At 41.1% G+C, this 16,658-nt stretch overlaps 1 protein-coding gene across 9 annotated transcripts in view; it reads right to left on the bottom strand.

Moving 5' to 3' along the window:
- pdlim5b (PDZ and LIM domain 5b) overlaps nucleotides 1–16,658 on the bottom strand; it is a 75,426-nt gene that overhangs the window by 1,786 nt on the left and 56,982 nt on the right. For 3 of the 9 annotated variants that reach the window (XM_080755762.1, XM_080755758.1, XM_080755763.1), the window contains 9 exons: nucleotides 16,545–16,565; nucleotides 16,388–16,414; nucleotides 15,162–15,319; nucleotides 13,276–13,303; nucleotides 7,222–7,388; nucleotides 1,870–2,050; nucleotides 1,172–1,352; nucleotides 519–639; nucleotides 308–423 (listed from right to left, as the gene is read on the bottom strand). In XM_080755762.1, the coding sequence (XP_080611888.1) occupies nucleotides 308–423; nucleotides 519–639; nucleotides 1,172–1,352; nucleotides 1,870–2,050; nucleotides 7,222–7,388; nucleotides 13,276–13,303; nucleotides 15,162–15,319; nucleotides 16,388–16,414; nucleotides 16,545–16,565 (1,000 nt within the window). The remainder of the gene's footprint in view (nucleotides 1–307; nucleotides 424–518; nucleotides 640–1,171; nucleotides 1,353–1,869; nucleotides 2,051–7,221; nucleotides 7,389–13,275; nucleotides 13,304–15,161; nucleotides 15,320–16,387; nucleotides 16,415–16,544; nucleotides 16,566–16,658) is intronic. The other 6 variants (XM_080755760.1, XM_080755765.1, XM_080755759.1 and 3 more) reach the window with 3 other exon arrangements.

Here is a 16,658-nt window from a genome sequence, read left to right as displayed (position 1 = left end):
TGTCAATTCCCTTACCCTATTTGCACTTATATAAATGCACTGTAGACAAAAGAACAGTTGCAAGAGTAATATTAATCAGACAATATTCTTTTTAAATGTAACTTTTCTGTATGGAAGAGAGGGCAGGCCAGCAGGGGAGTGACATGTAGCAAATTGTCTGGCTGGGAATCGAACCTGGGACTCGCTATCAGACATTTCATCCCATATGGTACATCCTACCCACCTGTCCCCAAACAGACAGCATTTTCATAATCATGTTCTGTTGTCACTACCACCAAAACTGGCTTCATGGTTTGTACGTACTTACCGCACATACAAAGCAGGTGTCATGCCAGGTAAATCCCAGAGCTTCCAAGAACTTATCTCCTGCCTCGATGGGGAAATCACAGCCATGGCAACTGGTACCAAACAGCATGTAGTAGTCTGCGGAGAAGATGTTCTTTAGCATTCACTGTGGCTTTTCTTTATTACAAAATACAAATACATGTATCTCAGTGCAAGGTCTCTTGGTCTCGTACCTCTTTCACAGTATGGCTGTCCGTCTTCCATATGAAATGTATTACTTCTGATTGGTTGCTGGCAGGAGGCACATACAAAACAGTACACGTGCCAGGTCTGTTTCAGGGCGTTCATCACCTCCTGCATAAATAATAGAAATACAGTGAAATCATAACATATTAAAGCTTAATGAAAACTCCATATGTGGCTGAAATAAACGGTAATAAACAGTTAAACAGAAATGTGTAGTTTTCATGATAAGTCACGTGCACACTTTTTGTTATTTGTGCCAACCAAGTCTATTTTTTTTAAATAATATTCCATGTAGCCTACTGATTCACTATCATCTCTTACAAAGATGCACATTCAGAGCTTAATTAATTAAGTTCTAAACATTAAATATAAAGCACGTGAAAAATATTTGCTATTGTGCACAAGAAATTTGGCACTGATCGGTCCAGTGGTTCATGAGATTACCCCCGGGCAGGCAGACAGACACGCACACACACACACACACACACACACACACACACACACACACACACACACACACACACACACACACACACACACAGACCCAGACACTCTTCTAGACTGGATGGCCGGGCCGCCCCCATAGGAGCCATGCCACAAGGTAATAATACTTGCGAGTGTAGTGGTGGTCTTCACTCACCCCTAGGATCTTCTGCTGACAGCGGCTGCAGCTGGGAGCTAGGAACTCCTCATAGCAGTGTGCACAGTACACCTGCCCCCTCTCCTCCACAAAGCCACATTCTACCAAGGAAGCATGGCAGTGGGCACAGTTGAACTCCTCTGGGTGCCACGACATGCCCATCGCCACCAGGAACGGGCCCCTACACAGCACAAGCAGGGGGACAGAGCACAGAGAGGTTTAATCATTTTATTTGTTATGAATAAAATGTAATTTTAACCAATCTGTAATGGTATAGTGCGTTAATACAATATAACTAGCACCTCTGTGGCAGTGGCTGGACGTGGTCTTTCTACTATTCTATTGAGCAATGTAGACTACAGTAAGTAGTACTGCCTGAAGCTCGTAAGCATTATTTCCCATGACCAAGGGTTCTTATTGGCACAGTGGCACATTTTGGTCTCTCATGCAGGATACAGTGTTAGAATCTCAGGTAGGACATGCACATGAAAGTTGTGGATTGCAGCTTTAATTTATATTTTATTTACTGAAAAAAAAAAAATATTAGCTCAGTATACTATGCACTTTCACTATCACCTTTCAAATCTCTCAAATAACTTGATATTGTTGTGATAAATTAACACTGATGCCTAATTTATCTTGTGTCCCATGCTGATAACAGCTTGTCGGTATACGTCAGGCTTGATGCTGTTGTTTACCTGATGATATTGTTGCATTTGCTACACATCGGGGTCCGCGTGCCAGCAGGAATGTGCTCAGCCATCTTCACCAGTGAGTCCAGGTCCTGTGGGTGTGGCTGTGGGATTGGACGGTCTGGGCCTTTGGGGACAGTGTTGGTAATGTTGCCGAATGAAGGAGTCAGCCCTCCCTTAGAAAAACCTAAAATATGAAGATGATAGTGTTGGTCAGTTTATTTACTGTACTGTAACAGCTGAGTTACTTAGCTCAGCGTTTGAGCTATATCTGACACACATACAAGTGTATCACATCCTTTTATGATGATGATGTTGCATATTATTATTATTATAATTATAATTTCTACATTTTGCAGATACTCGTATCCAGAGCGACAAGTGCAAGAAGGCATGAACCCTAGTCAACAAACAATTGACAAACAAAAAAATGAAAACTATTTAGTGCTATGGTAAATGGTGCATTTATATAGCGCCTTTATCCAAGGCGCTTTACAGAGATTACATTCACCCATTCACACACATTCGCACACCGATGCCGGAGGAAACCATGCAAGGCACCAACCTGCACATCGGGAGCAATTAGACTAGAGTCTTGCTCAAGGACACTTTGACACTAACTCTGGGGGAGCCCGAGTTCGAACTGGGAACCCTGCGGTTCCCATCCGGTCACTCTACCCCTGAGCCCGTTGCTATAAAGTAACTAGGATACCAGGTAAACATCAAACGTATGATGTTAACATAAGGTATGTGAACAGTAATCAACATGTATCTGAAAAGTATAACTATCTATCAACATTTTTGATATTCATGTTTGCATACTGTCTTGGCATTCCACTACAAAAACAGGTGAGCACAGTATACAGGTGTCAATATTCCTCTCTCTATCATCCAAGCATGGAACAGCTGGGCACGTCATCTACACCGCAGTGGCCAAACAATGGATCAATGTTTCACAGGAGGGGAAAAGACTTTCCCAGACAGAAAAGACACCTGGAAAAATAATCCCTCTCCTCTCCTCTCCTCATAAAAAGAGAAAAAATACTTCCAACAGCGAGGTCAAAATGTTAGCGTCCATCGGGGGGACAGTTGGGGGTGGGGGGCAAAGGGAAGAAGGACAGAGACAGTATTGAGACAGAGACCACCATACTCAAGGACTAGAGGGTCAACAGACAAATCTCCCCCCTCCCCTATTTCCTCATAACCAAGAGCAAACATAACCAGGCACTGACAGGGAGGTGAGAAGAGAAGGAGTGACAGAGGGGCAGCAACGAGAACAACGGGTTACAGAGAAAACCTGGCCTCATAATATAGAGCAGTGATTCAGACACAACTTTAAAGTGATGAAATGGGCCATTCTGCATAATACTTTTATGTTTAGCCTACTATATTTTAATGCCAATACTTCTATACTTCTATATTTCTACATTGTGGTATTGCTAATTAAAAAATAGAGTACTTCTTCCTAGGGTTACAAGCTAACAAGGCGTGGTGATGAGACACATATTTAGCTTGTAAATTGGCTATGGCACTATTTTTGTGCACCGTGATGTGACAAACTATATAATAGGGCTTACTGATTCGTTGAAATGTACATTGTACAATGTATTCTAAAATGTATTTTAGAATACATTTTAAAAACCCGCTTCTCAATCTCAACTACTCGATTCATCTGAAAAGTAATCGATAGAAAAATCCTTAAAGAAATAATGGATAGAAATAATGGATAGCCTTCTTCTTCCAACACAAGATAGAAGCGACGTGGAGACAGGAGGAATGGCCATGCTGTGCAAGACGTGTGACTGTGACAGGCTGCAGGCACAGACTGGAGATCTGTATCCACATTCTAATTGAGTCTGATCAAAACTCTGCTTCCAGTCAACCCCTCTCCACATCACTGGTCTGTTAACACCGGTCATTTTAGCTCACAGCTCAGTCAGTCGGTGGCTGCATAGCCACAGTATCGAGCAGGAGGACAGGATGGGACGGGACAGGGGGCAAGAGGCATGTCGTTGTTGCAGAAACTCTTGTATGTCCAAAACCGTTGTGTTGTTCCATGAATAGACATAAAAAACGAAAGTATAAAAAACAGCAAGCTCATGCATTGTATTGTGTCACGTTGTGAGCTTGTAGATCAGCTATATTCACTTCTTCTGTGCAACACTCTCGTGTAACATACGTTGAAATATATCGTCTCTGTCGGGTGGAAACCTCATGTCCAAAACTGTTACTTTTAAGGATTCAAATAAAAAAATAGCAAAAACAGCAGATCGGCAAGCTCAAAACATGTTGCTTCGCACTGTGTTTGAAGCTTGTAGATCTGTTATTTTTCTTTCAAGTAGGGCATTCATTTACGAGAAAAACAATTTGAAAATATGTGGAGATAAGAGATTTCTGCCCGAGCGTGCGGTGATGTTAATGTTTTCTGGAATAGACAGGAACTGGGAGGAGGCATGAGGATGAGGAGGGATGAGTCATCGTTACAACGGTCTTATCTGAACAGTGATAAACATCTGGGGGAAGTACTCTGGTCTGTCACCAACGCTACTGTCACTATGCTTTTACACAGATGGCCCTGCTGCTCTGACACTGACTGCATGCAGGCACTGGGCTTAACCCATTCTACAAATGCCTTCTAAACACTTTTTCAAACATTTTCCAAAATAGCAGATGTACAAGCTTGGCACGAAGTGACGCACTGTGAGCTTGTATATCTGCTAATCTTTGAATAGCCAACTCTAAAATGCTTTCCCGGTTTTAATGGGTTAAAAATCTTAAACCCTCAGGCCCTGTAAACGGGACCTGTACTTGGAGTGCGTTTCTTTTTCCGTCTACACCAAATTAAAAAAAAAAAACAATGTTTTCTAATGTTCCCGCAGAATATGGAATCTGGGGTTCAAGTGGCTAACCAAATCAACCCTGGCATTAATGTTTAAAAAATTGTCAAAGAAAAGGAAAAACAGAAAAAGAAAAAAAGTTTCAAAATGTGTATTTGAGTTGAGAGATCTGTCTGTCGTTGTCTTGTAGTTATATAAAAAACTGCCAATAAATACTACAACTCAGATGCTCCGGTCATACACTTTCTGTATACATACGATGATACGGTACAGGGTGTTTTTTCCGACCAATCTATCACGTTCATACCTCCTAACAGAGGCCAAATATTATTAATGCACGCAAATACTTCCTGGCAAGATTTGGCTCACTTCCACACGGACAGCATGAGCAATGTGGTTGTTTACTTGAGCTCAAATGAGTGTTAATCTGATACATAAAGCATCTCACAGAGGCCTGACTATGGTCCTGCTACTTGCACCCTATGGCTCCTTTCAGTGGTCATTACTTAAAAGCCTCCAGGGAGGTAGGTTGGGCAGGCAGGGGACCTCACTAGCCCCACACCCAAACCACTGCAGAGAGAACATACTGTATATTTTCATGTATGCACAGTATCAGTGGTGGAAAGTACGTTTTGTCTCGTTTACTCAAGTACTATACTTACTGTTACTTTTACTTTATTTGAGTATTTTCATTTTTTTACAGCATTTTATACTTCTATACTCCACCGCATCTCAGAGGCAAATATTATAGTATATACTCCACTCCACACTCCACTTATTTTGAGCCCTGGTCTGGGCAGCTCAGTCAGTAGAGCTCTCGTCAAGACCACAAAGTCATGGGTTCAATGCTGGGCACCACCAACTCAGTAGTGTCTACTAGTGTGTAGCGTGGCTTGGGTTTGGGAAGTGGTCCAGTAAGTACTGAGTACCATCAGCAGTCCATCTCCCAGGGGTCTAGCACATTGTAACAGGGACAGACTGCCACGTTCTCAGTCCATCTCCCAGGGGTCTAGCACATTGTAACAGGGACAGACTGCCACGTTCTCAGTCCATCTCCCAGGGGTCTAGCACATTGTAACAGGGACAGACTGCCACGTTCTCAGTCCATCTCCCAGGGGTCTAGCACATTGTAACAGGGACAGACTGCCACGTTCTCAGTCCATCTCCCAGGGGTCTAGCACATTGTAACAGGGATAGACTGCCACGTTCTCAGCTGATACAGACAATAAGCCTCTCTGGCCTACTTACAAACGTACTTACTTTATACTCCACCACATCTCAGAGGAAAATATTGTACTCCACTCCACATCTATGCATTCTGTATAATTTGAACGATTTTGAAAACTTGAAATGGGACATCCTGCATAATGACTACTTTTGATACATTAAGTATATTCTCATGCCAATACTTGTGTTACTGAAATAAAAGAGGGCTTTTACTTGTAACAGTATTTCTACACTATGCAATTTCTACTTTTACTCAAGAAAATACTTCTTCCACCACCTCACAGTATGAGTGCATACTACTGTCTTACTAATGGTAATGACCCCTGCTTGATGCCACTTAAATATTTACTCTGAGCGGCCTCTGATCTCATGGCCTGGATAGCCCTGCTTAAAGAGCGGCCTCCTGTAAAATAATATAATAAAATAAACTGAACTATACATTTCACCATTCATTTAACTAAGCGATAGTGGAGCTGAAAGCCCATAAGTTGCGCTCATTAGCCGAACAGCGCTCATTTTATAGAGATCGTAATCTTAAACGACTCTCCGTATCAAACGTCTTATCTGCTGTAAAAGTAATGACTGAGAAATGAGGGTTTACAATAGCATAACACTGCCCTCTGGAGACCAAAAGAAGCAACTACAGATTGACAAGCTCCAGCAGTAAAGCCTGTCAAGTCAACATCTGCAGTCTCCATACCGAGTTTAACCAAGCCTGAAGTAGCTTGATTCGGTATCTGATCAGACAAGCCAATTCAACTTCACATTCTGTATTAGATTTAAAACACATCCCTGATATTGTCCTTCTAGTGAATGGAGAGACTTTCATTTTTTTGATTATAGTTAGTTCATTACTTAAATATTTTCTGTAATGTAAGTCCTACATACTTTGTTGTTTAGCAAAAAGCAAACATGGGCAATGTACATAATGCATTTTGCGAGTTTTTACAATAAAATAATTAGAAAAATACAGAAATATTATATATAAAAAAAATATTCACCTACAATGGCATGCGCGGAAATAGGATTGCCAGAGTAAAAGAAGACAAAATGTGAATGTGAAATGTGATGTTACACCCTTAAAGAAGCATGGCATTGCTAATCATCAAAACTCACACCTCAGTAGAAACAACAAGCTTTACACTATTACTGTGATGCACAATCATACAATCAAACGTGTAGCTGTAGTATAATGAACGCTACACTAACAAAGAAAGAAAGAACCATGAGTGTTGTTGAACGTTACTTTTGAGCCAGGGGGAGGTGTGTGGGTGTGTTGACTGTACAGTAGTACCTGCTGGACCTCCGGCCTGCCAGGGTTTGCTCTGTGCTGCCGAAGGGCTCTTGAACATGGATGGAGGCACAGCGTTGCCATTCCTTGGGGCCCCTGCAGCTGATTTGGAAAATGTCTTTGCTGGAGACGAGACATGGGTGCCGGGAGTGGGGTCTTCAACCACTTCGCTAGGGAATACAGTGGATAGAGTCACTCCGAATGAATCATAGATCTCTCACTACACACAAGCACACTCCAAAACTGTGGTCCTTGAAAGGAGTGTAAAAAAATATATTTTTAAACTGGAGGAGATTTAACAACAAACAAACGCGCACTCATGCATGCACATACGCACATACGCACGCGCACACACACACACACACACAAACACACATTTTCTTCCCATGGCAAAGACAGTAGTAGTAGTAATAGTACTGTAGCTACCAGACCACACAGCAAAATAAGGAGTGTGAATTCAACCCTTAAAGTGTAGGGGGGAGGGTTTAACTGTGTGAGATTGTGTGTGTGTGTGTGTGTGTGTGTGTGTGTGTGTGTGTGTGTGTGTGTGTGTGTGTGTGTGTGTGTGTGTGTGTGTGTGTGTGGTGTGTGTGGTGTGTGTGTGGTGTGTGTGTGTGTGTGTGTGTTTGTTCAGGACTCTACACTGCATTTGCAGCTTATGTTAACTGACGCCGTTCACAGTTCACACTGTGTTTGCTGTTGCAACAGCCACCATGGTTACATGCTGAGATGTCACAGCTGTTTGCTCGCCATATCAACACCAAATCATCACGAAGAAGACACCCACCACTGTCCAACTGCAGACACCTTCTCCCCATGGCCCTGAATCGCCGGTTCTCACCGTGATGTCCGACTCGGAGGACACCCCAGGGGTCCTTGAGGGGGTTCCAGGGGGTCCCCAGCTAAATTGACTGATAGTTAGGAACCAAAATGGACCCTTTTGGGTGTGTAGTGTAGCTCTGAGAGTGTACAGATGTGTACACTCACCATATGGCTCCTCACTGTTCGTATCTCCCACAGATAAAAGATCCTATCAAATGGAGGTCTGAGGCTTTATGCATATCAAACCGGGGGTTCTTGAAATGAAAAAGGTTGAGGATCACTGCCCTAAAACAAATCTGATTCGGGGGGAAAGGGGGGTTGTTTGAGATAGAATATGGTTTGTCGTGATTGGGCAGACTGCAAGTCGTCCCACCACAGATACTAGACATTACAATCAATGAGCAGGAAGCCCCAGTGACACACTGGAGCAATCGAGACAGTTATGGGCTGCATTGATTTAATTAAAAACCGTGTGTGATGAAAACCATGGGCAGATTGACCCAATAAGGTCTTACAGCACTGTCTGGTGTCCAGATGGCTCATCAATAAGAGACACACAGAAGCAATTAGAGCTGCCGCTGTCACTTTCTCTGAGCCTCGAGCTAGGTTACCCTCCTAATTCCCTCATCAAATTGAAACGCTGGGAGAGAGAGAGTGCACAACAGTGGGTCAGGAGTGGGACCCACCGAGCTAAAATGTTTGGGAACCACTGTGAATACAAGCAACATTCAAGTACGTTCACAGAAAGGTTATTTTAATTCCTTGTGTTATTATGAGAGTGCAACAATGCACACCTTTTAAACTCACTGCCTGTCTGGGCTGGGGGCAATGGCAGCCTGTGTGTTAAACCAGTGGTTTTAAACATAGGGTTTGGGGCCCAGGGGTCTTTGGGGGGTTCCAAGGGGTCCCCAGCAAAGGGTGAGTTATATAACATCGAAATCAGTTAATTCACTATTCCCTAAATACATCAGCTATTTGAAAAATAGATTTGCTATTTTTGAAAGATCTTGAAAAGAATGTGATGACCACCGCCACAGACAGACATTAATTTGGACTAAACCGGGAAGACGCTTGAAAGAATTGCGCTTTTGTATGTTTTCATATATCCAATGCCATGTTGTGATTTGAGATATAAGTTGTATGAACCTGTTTTCAAGCACCAGTGAGGGACTGGAGGTGCACAACTCACTTGTTTTTAAACTTGAGATATAAGTTGAACATTAGATTTTTGTTCAATGAAAGCATTCAGATGCTTCAGAAAACTATTATAACAACCTATTAAATTCTGATTTAGGGATTAACGATGAAATAAGGTCACTTTCACTCTACCACAGTGACTTACAAGGTTGTGCTACATGTGGTTACTTTCATTACTTCGAGATTTTACGTACAGTACATGCTCTGTATTTTCCATAAAGTTTGAGTGTATATGACTATATTTGCTTGGCTTGTGTACATAAGAGATTACATAATATTTCATAATTGAATGATACACCTGGGTTACCACAGACAAGCTGATCTCATCTTAACCTGCAGCTTAATTCCAAAGCAAACATCCAGGAGTTCCTTCAGTAAACAAGTGTAACCTCTTCCATAATCTGGAGAGAAATTTCTCATGCTTCATGCTTCAAAACATAATTATAAAGGTTTGGTGTTTGATGCTACTGAGAGAGTACTGTCTAAAGCCCTATAAACACACCAGAGGGTCGCCATGCAACTCCTTACAACATGCAACTCCTTGGGACTACTTGCAACCATTATTCCCAATGGCATGTTGCAAGGAGTTGCATTGGTGTGGTTTGTTTTGTTGCAAGGAGTTGCTTGCAAGGAGTTGCAAGTAACTCCTTATATATAAGTTATATATATATATTTATTTTTTGTTTTGATTTGTTTTTTTGTCATTCAAATTAAGTCTTTCCTTTAACAAAAAACATTGCATGGATGCACCTGGGAGTATCCTCACCGCCTTGATAATACTGCCCTCTACTGTCTGAAAAGATATTATGGTTGAAAATATTGTATTACTATATCATTTAAAAGAGACTTTAAAGGCCAAGTTAGAATGTATACACCATGGTGTTATGAACTGGTTCCTTTCTGCCATAGACACCATAGTTTGTTTCCCAGGAAAGCAAGAAAGCAAGGAGGAAATGGAAAATAAAGTTGAAGTAAAGAGAAAGGTTTTATTGAAACAAAAAATTATAATCGAAAATCAAACAAGGCTACTATGTTAGTGTACAAAAGAGAAAAATTAATAAAATACTGAAGTACACATAGTAAAATTATGTAGAAGATAGGCATAAAGCAGTGAAGTGTTTTTTTATTCTGACAGTGTAAATATTGTCTCTCAGAGTCAAATAGTAGTGCTGTAAAATATAGTGTACATCTACACTAGTCCATTATAATAACAGTGATTTTCTAATTTAACTTGCTCCATTTAATACCGGTATATTTCATGAACATTTTGACACATAGGCTACTTGCGTGTAGCAGTAGTAGTCTGTGAGCAAGTCAAAGTCAAAAATATCAAATGTTACATTAGAAAATACTTCCATGGTTCGTATATATTCCCTAATCCCTAATTCGAGTCATTCTTGTCATCCAGGTGTTGCCAATTAGAAAAGGCTGTGTGTACTGATAGTTTTTAGTTTAGAAGAAATTCCACTTAAATTCTTCTCATTATCCAATTAGAATGATGTATTTGCCCTAGGTGGTATGTTATTATTATGCTGTGCCATATTTATAGTGTAAGCACTATGTAAGCACAATGTTGCCACACAAAGGGAGAAAGTTATATTAGTGGGCCAAGCATAAATAAATAAAACAAAACAAAACAGAACGCTGATGAACAAAAACACTATAGTCTACTTGACATTGAGCACACATGCTGAAACACCATGATGCCAATCCCTCAGCTTGTTGTACTGCTGTCCTATAAGCTCCGGGTCCAACTTGCTCCCCCTGATCCAGCCCACAAGACAGCAGGAAAGCAGGAAATGAGAAAAAAGGAGAAGGACGAACATGGAGGATGGAAGGAAGGAATGAGGACCGAGAAGATGACAGAAATAGTTGAAAGAAAAAGGATTAGACTTACAGAAACACAGGAAACAGCCAATGTAACAAAATATAATGTGCCCACCTCTCCTTAAGTGCCTATTGCCCAATTTATGCTTTGCCGTACGGTAGCGTGGTCGAACATAGCAGATCTACACGTCTGTGGGCTTGTACTGTAGATCTGCTATGATACTATGAAGAAAGTATATATCAGGCTTAACCCATTAAAACTGGGAAAGCATCTGTGCCATTCATTTTAACCACTTGAACCATTATTTGATACTTATACTTGTGCTATTAGAAAAGGGCAGATATACAAGCTCATTGCGCATCACTTTGTGCCACACGACGAGCTTGTAGTGCAAATCTTTCAATATACCTTAATGGTTAAGACAGAATCTTAAGGTACCTCTGACTTATGAATAGTGCATTCAGCTACATCTCACGGACGGGAGTCTATTTTTGGCAGGCTCTTATTACCCTCAGTAGTCAGTACCACTTAATTACCCTCAATTTCACTGAGTGACATGCTGATTGGTCAGGAAAAGTGGCTTATATTCCGTTGTACGATGGAATACACATTACGCATAACGTTGCTGTCAGGCAGAAACCTTATACTGTATATCCATATTTCAATTGCTTTAGTTTCTTTTTCATACATCAAGATGTACAAGAATGCTACGCAACACATCCAAGTTATGAGAGTGTAGATCGGCTAGTTTAGCTATTTTTGAAATAATTGGAAAGTTAAAGTGGTTCATTCTGTTTTTGATTGATTGATTGAACAGTTTGTAGAATAAAGGAAAGCACAGTTCAATACAAGGTCTGCTAAGAGGATTAAAAGACCCCAAAAAGCAACTGTTGGTTATTATAATATTTAACAATGAAAGGTATTAACAAGAGCTTTTGACTACCGGTAAATAATAAGTCCATGGGACCCATTGACCATATGCACACTGTGGCCATCTTGCCATTAAGTTAATGGCAGGGTAGTAACTTGCTGCAATTTCCCATTGACAGCCAAACATACAAGTCCTATCTGATTGTATTAAACAACGTCAAACTCACCAACTGTGCAGCAGAAAACACTTGTCTACACCTCAGACATGTTATGAGCTACTTCCTGTCAAAACAATTCTTGCAGGTGATTTTTTTTGTGTTGGAGTTTGGACGTGCACGTTGGATATCACTCAACTGCTCTGTGTACCACCTGTTTTGAATTTGCACATAATGCAGGAGGCAGCAGGACGTTGCTTTATGGAAAAGAAGTGCTTCCAAACTCCAATACTTAGGAAAAAAATATCACCTGCAAGGAATTTCTTGACAGGAAGTAGCTCATAACATGTCTATGTTACGGTGGATTTTTATGAAACAAACACTTTGCATTTGAATGTATGCTTTCTGTTTGGATGAATGGGCTGTCAATGGGAAATTTCAGCTAGTTACCACAATGCCATTAACTTAATGGCAAGATGGCCCCGGTGTGCTACAAAAGTAGAAAAATAGCAGTTCTACAAACTCAAAATGCACCACATTTTGAGCTTGTACATCGGCAATTTTTTCATTTATGAAAAAACGTTTCTGCCCACTGCAACGATATGCAGATGCTTCATCTGGCTTGAACTGCATCCACTAACAGCCGAGCTACACCGAGCGCGCGTGGGCGTAAAACACGCACATGCGAGCCCCGCATACGGGCTCTTTAAAATAGTACTGGATGTATAAGTGTGTGTGTGTGTGTGTGTGTGTGTGTGTGTGTGTGTGTGTGTGTGTGTGTGTGTGTGTGTGTGTGTGTGTGTGTGTGTATATGCGCAAACGCACGCTGAAAAGCCTGGTGTAGCTCGGCCGTTAAGTGTTCCCCCACAGGGAGAAGTTTAGATGTGGCTCCGACTAAATTTAACCAAGCATGACACTGTGAGGTCCACAGAGCACATCTCTGAATGAGATACTCCTGAGAGAATGAAAGCAAGTCTCAATTTAAATCCTCTGTGATCAATCAAAGAACACACACACGCACACTCTTACGTGTGTGCGCGCGCGCGTGCGCGCACACACACACACACACACACACACACACACACACACACACACACACACACACACACACACATGGAACACACACATGGAACACAGACATAATATATACAAACTTATCCCATGTGATTATAATGATAGACTTACTTCTTAGTTCCACTGTCTGCTCCTTGTTCTGCAAAACAACCAGAAGGACACACACTGTGAACTCATTCACATTCACAGTATTATAATAACATGCACAGTAAAAGACAGTGGCGATGCACAATGTCAGGCAGCACTTTGTAGGGGTGTAACAGTTATCCAACTAATCGGTTGAATTGATAAAAATAAATCATCAAAGTATAAAAGGCTAAACTGGTTACAGCAATCAGACTAATTGATTTAGTTGATTGTAAAAATAATAATAATCTATTAATTGTTTTTTATGCTGATTTGTAGATATATAAACAATTAAAAATATGTATACCGTGTATAAAAAAAGCATCTTTATTGAGTATTTGTTTAATTCAAAAAGAATACTCGCTAGGATAGTATTGAATAGCTGCAGCCTGGGTAATGTAAACCACGCTCTCCTCACGGTATAGCACTATGTGAGGCACAGTCATCACTAAACAGGACAACCAGATCCTAATGGGATGTCCCGACCCGTCCCCGCATTCATTACAGCTGTACAAACACTTCAGAGCATGGATTCTGAACAGCTCCAGACCATACTGCACTCTCTATACACAGCGTGCAACTCTGCGGCGATGTCAGAGGGGAACGAGAAGAGGGGGAGAGAGACGGCGATGTCGACAATAGCAAAGATCTAAAAGCTCCCGTTATTAGATCTGCTATTTTCGATGGGAGACACTGGCGCGCAACTAAGTATAAATTAGGCGTGAGGATCATGCAGGACAACATGTCAGCCATGTGTCATTATGTATTATTAGAGCAGGCTTAGACATACACGCACGGCTGAGGTGATGACAGTGAGATGGAGATAATGGATACTTAGCCCCAGAGGGACTGCCAACTTCAACATCACACTGCCCTCCACAGCTGAATTATGTAACTGTCCATGTCGCTACAAGTCAAAGCGGAACTTCATAACATGAGAAAACGCAAAACTTGCACATAATTATTAACATACGGAAATAGTTAATAGTTATCTGATCATCCAATAATATGGCAAATGGTCATTTTAGGAGTTATCTATACTAATATAAATCTAGGCTTTGGTGTCCTCCAACTTGTCCATCCAGGCTGAACAATACAACTAATGTACAACAATTTCAAGAGGTACTGTATAAGCAAAACACATCCGTACTCAAATAGACATACGGACAGACACACATAGGTTTTCATTGGAGCGGTTAGGCACCGCTTAAAAATGAGATTGAGGAAGGCTACAGTGTTCTAAGGCTGGTGAAGCTGTAGGAAGGTGATCTTTGGTAACAAAAAAAAAGAAATAAAAAGAAAAGTATGTTATAACAAGATTTTCTGTTGCCTGATTTCAATGATTTAAACAAACTTTTTTGTTAGTACACGTGGTTCAACTCTCAAATGGAACAAAACTTGATTAGTTAAGAGACAATTACTATACCTAAGCATGTAAATCAGAGTCTTGCACAGTCTTTCATCAATCTTTTTAGTGTTCTCTTTGTAGTGTTCTCTACTCTTTGTAGTGATCATTGATACCATATTCAGCATTCTGCTTGATGCTTAAACATGAATCAAAGACAGGAAACAAACTTTAAAAGCACTGGTTAGTAGTTTCTCAATGTGGGGGGTCCTTGAGGGGTTCCCCAAGCAAATGATTGATAGTTAGAACCAAATCAACCCTTACAGGTCCATTTGGTTCCATTTGTTCTCTCTCAGAGTTAAAATAATACTGAGTATTTTACAGTGCAGCTTGGGGTCCCAGAGATAAACATCATATCAAATGGGGGTCCATGGCCTAACGCATATCAAATTGGGGGTCCTCGGAATTAAAAAGGTTGAGAATCACTGGTTTGAAGGTATGTGAGCATTATTAATCTGGTACCCACCGTTCTCAGTGCCAGTGAGCTGGGCCAGGATACGGAAGGAGCGTGACTGGGAGGTGCCTGTGCGTGGGTGCCAGTCCTCCGTGTCCTCAATCAGACGCTTCTTACTGGCATCACTAAGTGATGGGCCGTGGCTGGCCTCAGGCTCCACACCAGGCTTTCTGAGAGGTACACACAGTTACAAGACATGGTCAGCATCTCTATATTAGAAGACATGAAAGAATACAGCAAACACAAAATGCGGGTACAATATTTACTGTACAGTAGATCAATTGGCCAAGGTCATCACCGTCTAATTAGTTGTTAAATGTTAATCGTTTAGCTTAATTAAAGTCCCCCTCCAGACACATTTTAAAGTATATTGAAACATTATCTGCTATGATGAATATTTACACACACACACACACACACACACACACACACACACACACACACACACACACACAGGATTGTTCCCATTTTGGGGAAGTATAGCGAAGCTGACCACCTCCATTGGATGAAAAGGCACTCAAGTTCTGCACATAACAATCTGTATAGTCTACTCTAAGTGATGATTGGAGAGGGACTTCAAAGCAAAACAGGCTGCCATCACGTCAACCACATTCATACTGTATATATACACATCTCTAAAAGGCCGTCCACACAAAGCACTATGTATACAACTACAGTACTGTATATCATTCACCACTGTTACAGTTTTGGTATGGACTGTTCCATGTACTTGATTTAGAACGATTTGTAAAACTATGGTATATATTATATACTGTATTTATAGCTGCAGTACTCAGCGTGGACAGCCTTTTTCTTTTCTTTTTTTTACAAATCTCTTCTTAGATTTAGCACAGAAAACAAAAACAGTATAGTGCCAAGTGAAAAATGAAAAAGAGGCGTGAACGGACCTTAACCCTGACATTAGAATGTACAGAGAAACACAAGTGTCACATGTTGAACCTCTTTCAAGTGCTTCAAAACCATTAAATACATAAGCAATACACCATGAAGCTGTAGGTTGTATGCATGCAAAACAAACATAACACACACACGCGCACAGTCGCGCACGCACGCGCACACACACACACACACACACACACACACACACACACACACACACACACACAGTGTACATCAAACTCCTCTCCATACAGTACGTGTAATGGGTGTGCTATAAAGTGCAGAATGAAGGGCATGTTTCACACTGTGAAGTGACTGTTGCTAGACCTCAGATTTACCTCCTAGGTTTAACTGGAGGTGGAATTCTTGTATTGGGAATAGATAGATGGAAAAGGGAAGAAAAGCAGAAAAATAATCAGAAAGATTATAAGGTACATACATAGTGCAATTTGTATAGGGAAAAATATGAAAATAGCCACTGTGAACTTCACTTACTTAACACATTTCTGTGGCTCACTATTTAGAGAGAGAGAGACACAGAGAGAGAGAGAGAGAGAGAGAGAGAGAGAGAGTAGAGATCAGCAGTCAGCTACAGCTGACTACAGCTAC

This window comes from Protomyctophum bolini (genome assembly GCF_963924005.1).
Source record: "Protomyctophum bolini genome assembly, chromosome: 22".
Classification (NCBI taxonomy): Eukaryota; Metazoa; Chordata; class Actinopteri; order Myctophiformes; family Myctophidae; genus Protomyctophum; species Protomyctophum bolini.
This window is presented reverse-complemented; position numbering and strand designations above follow the sequence as displayed.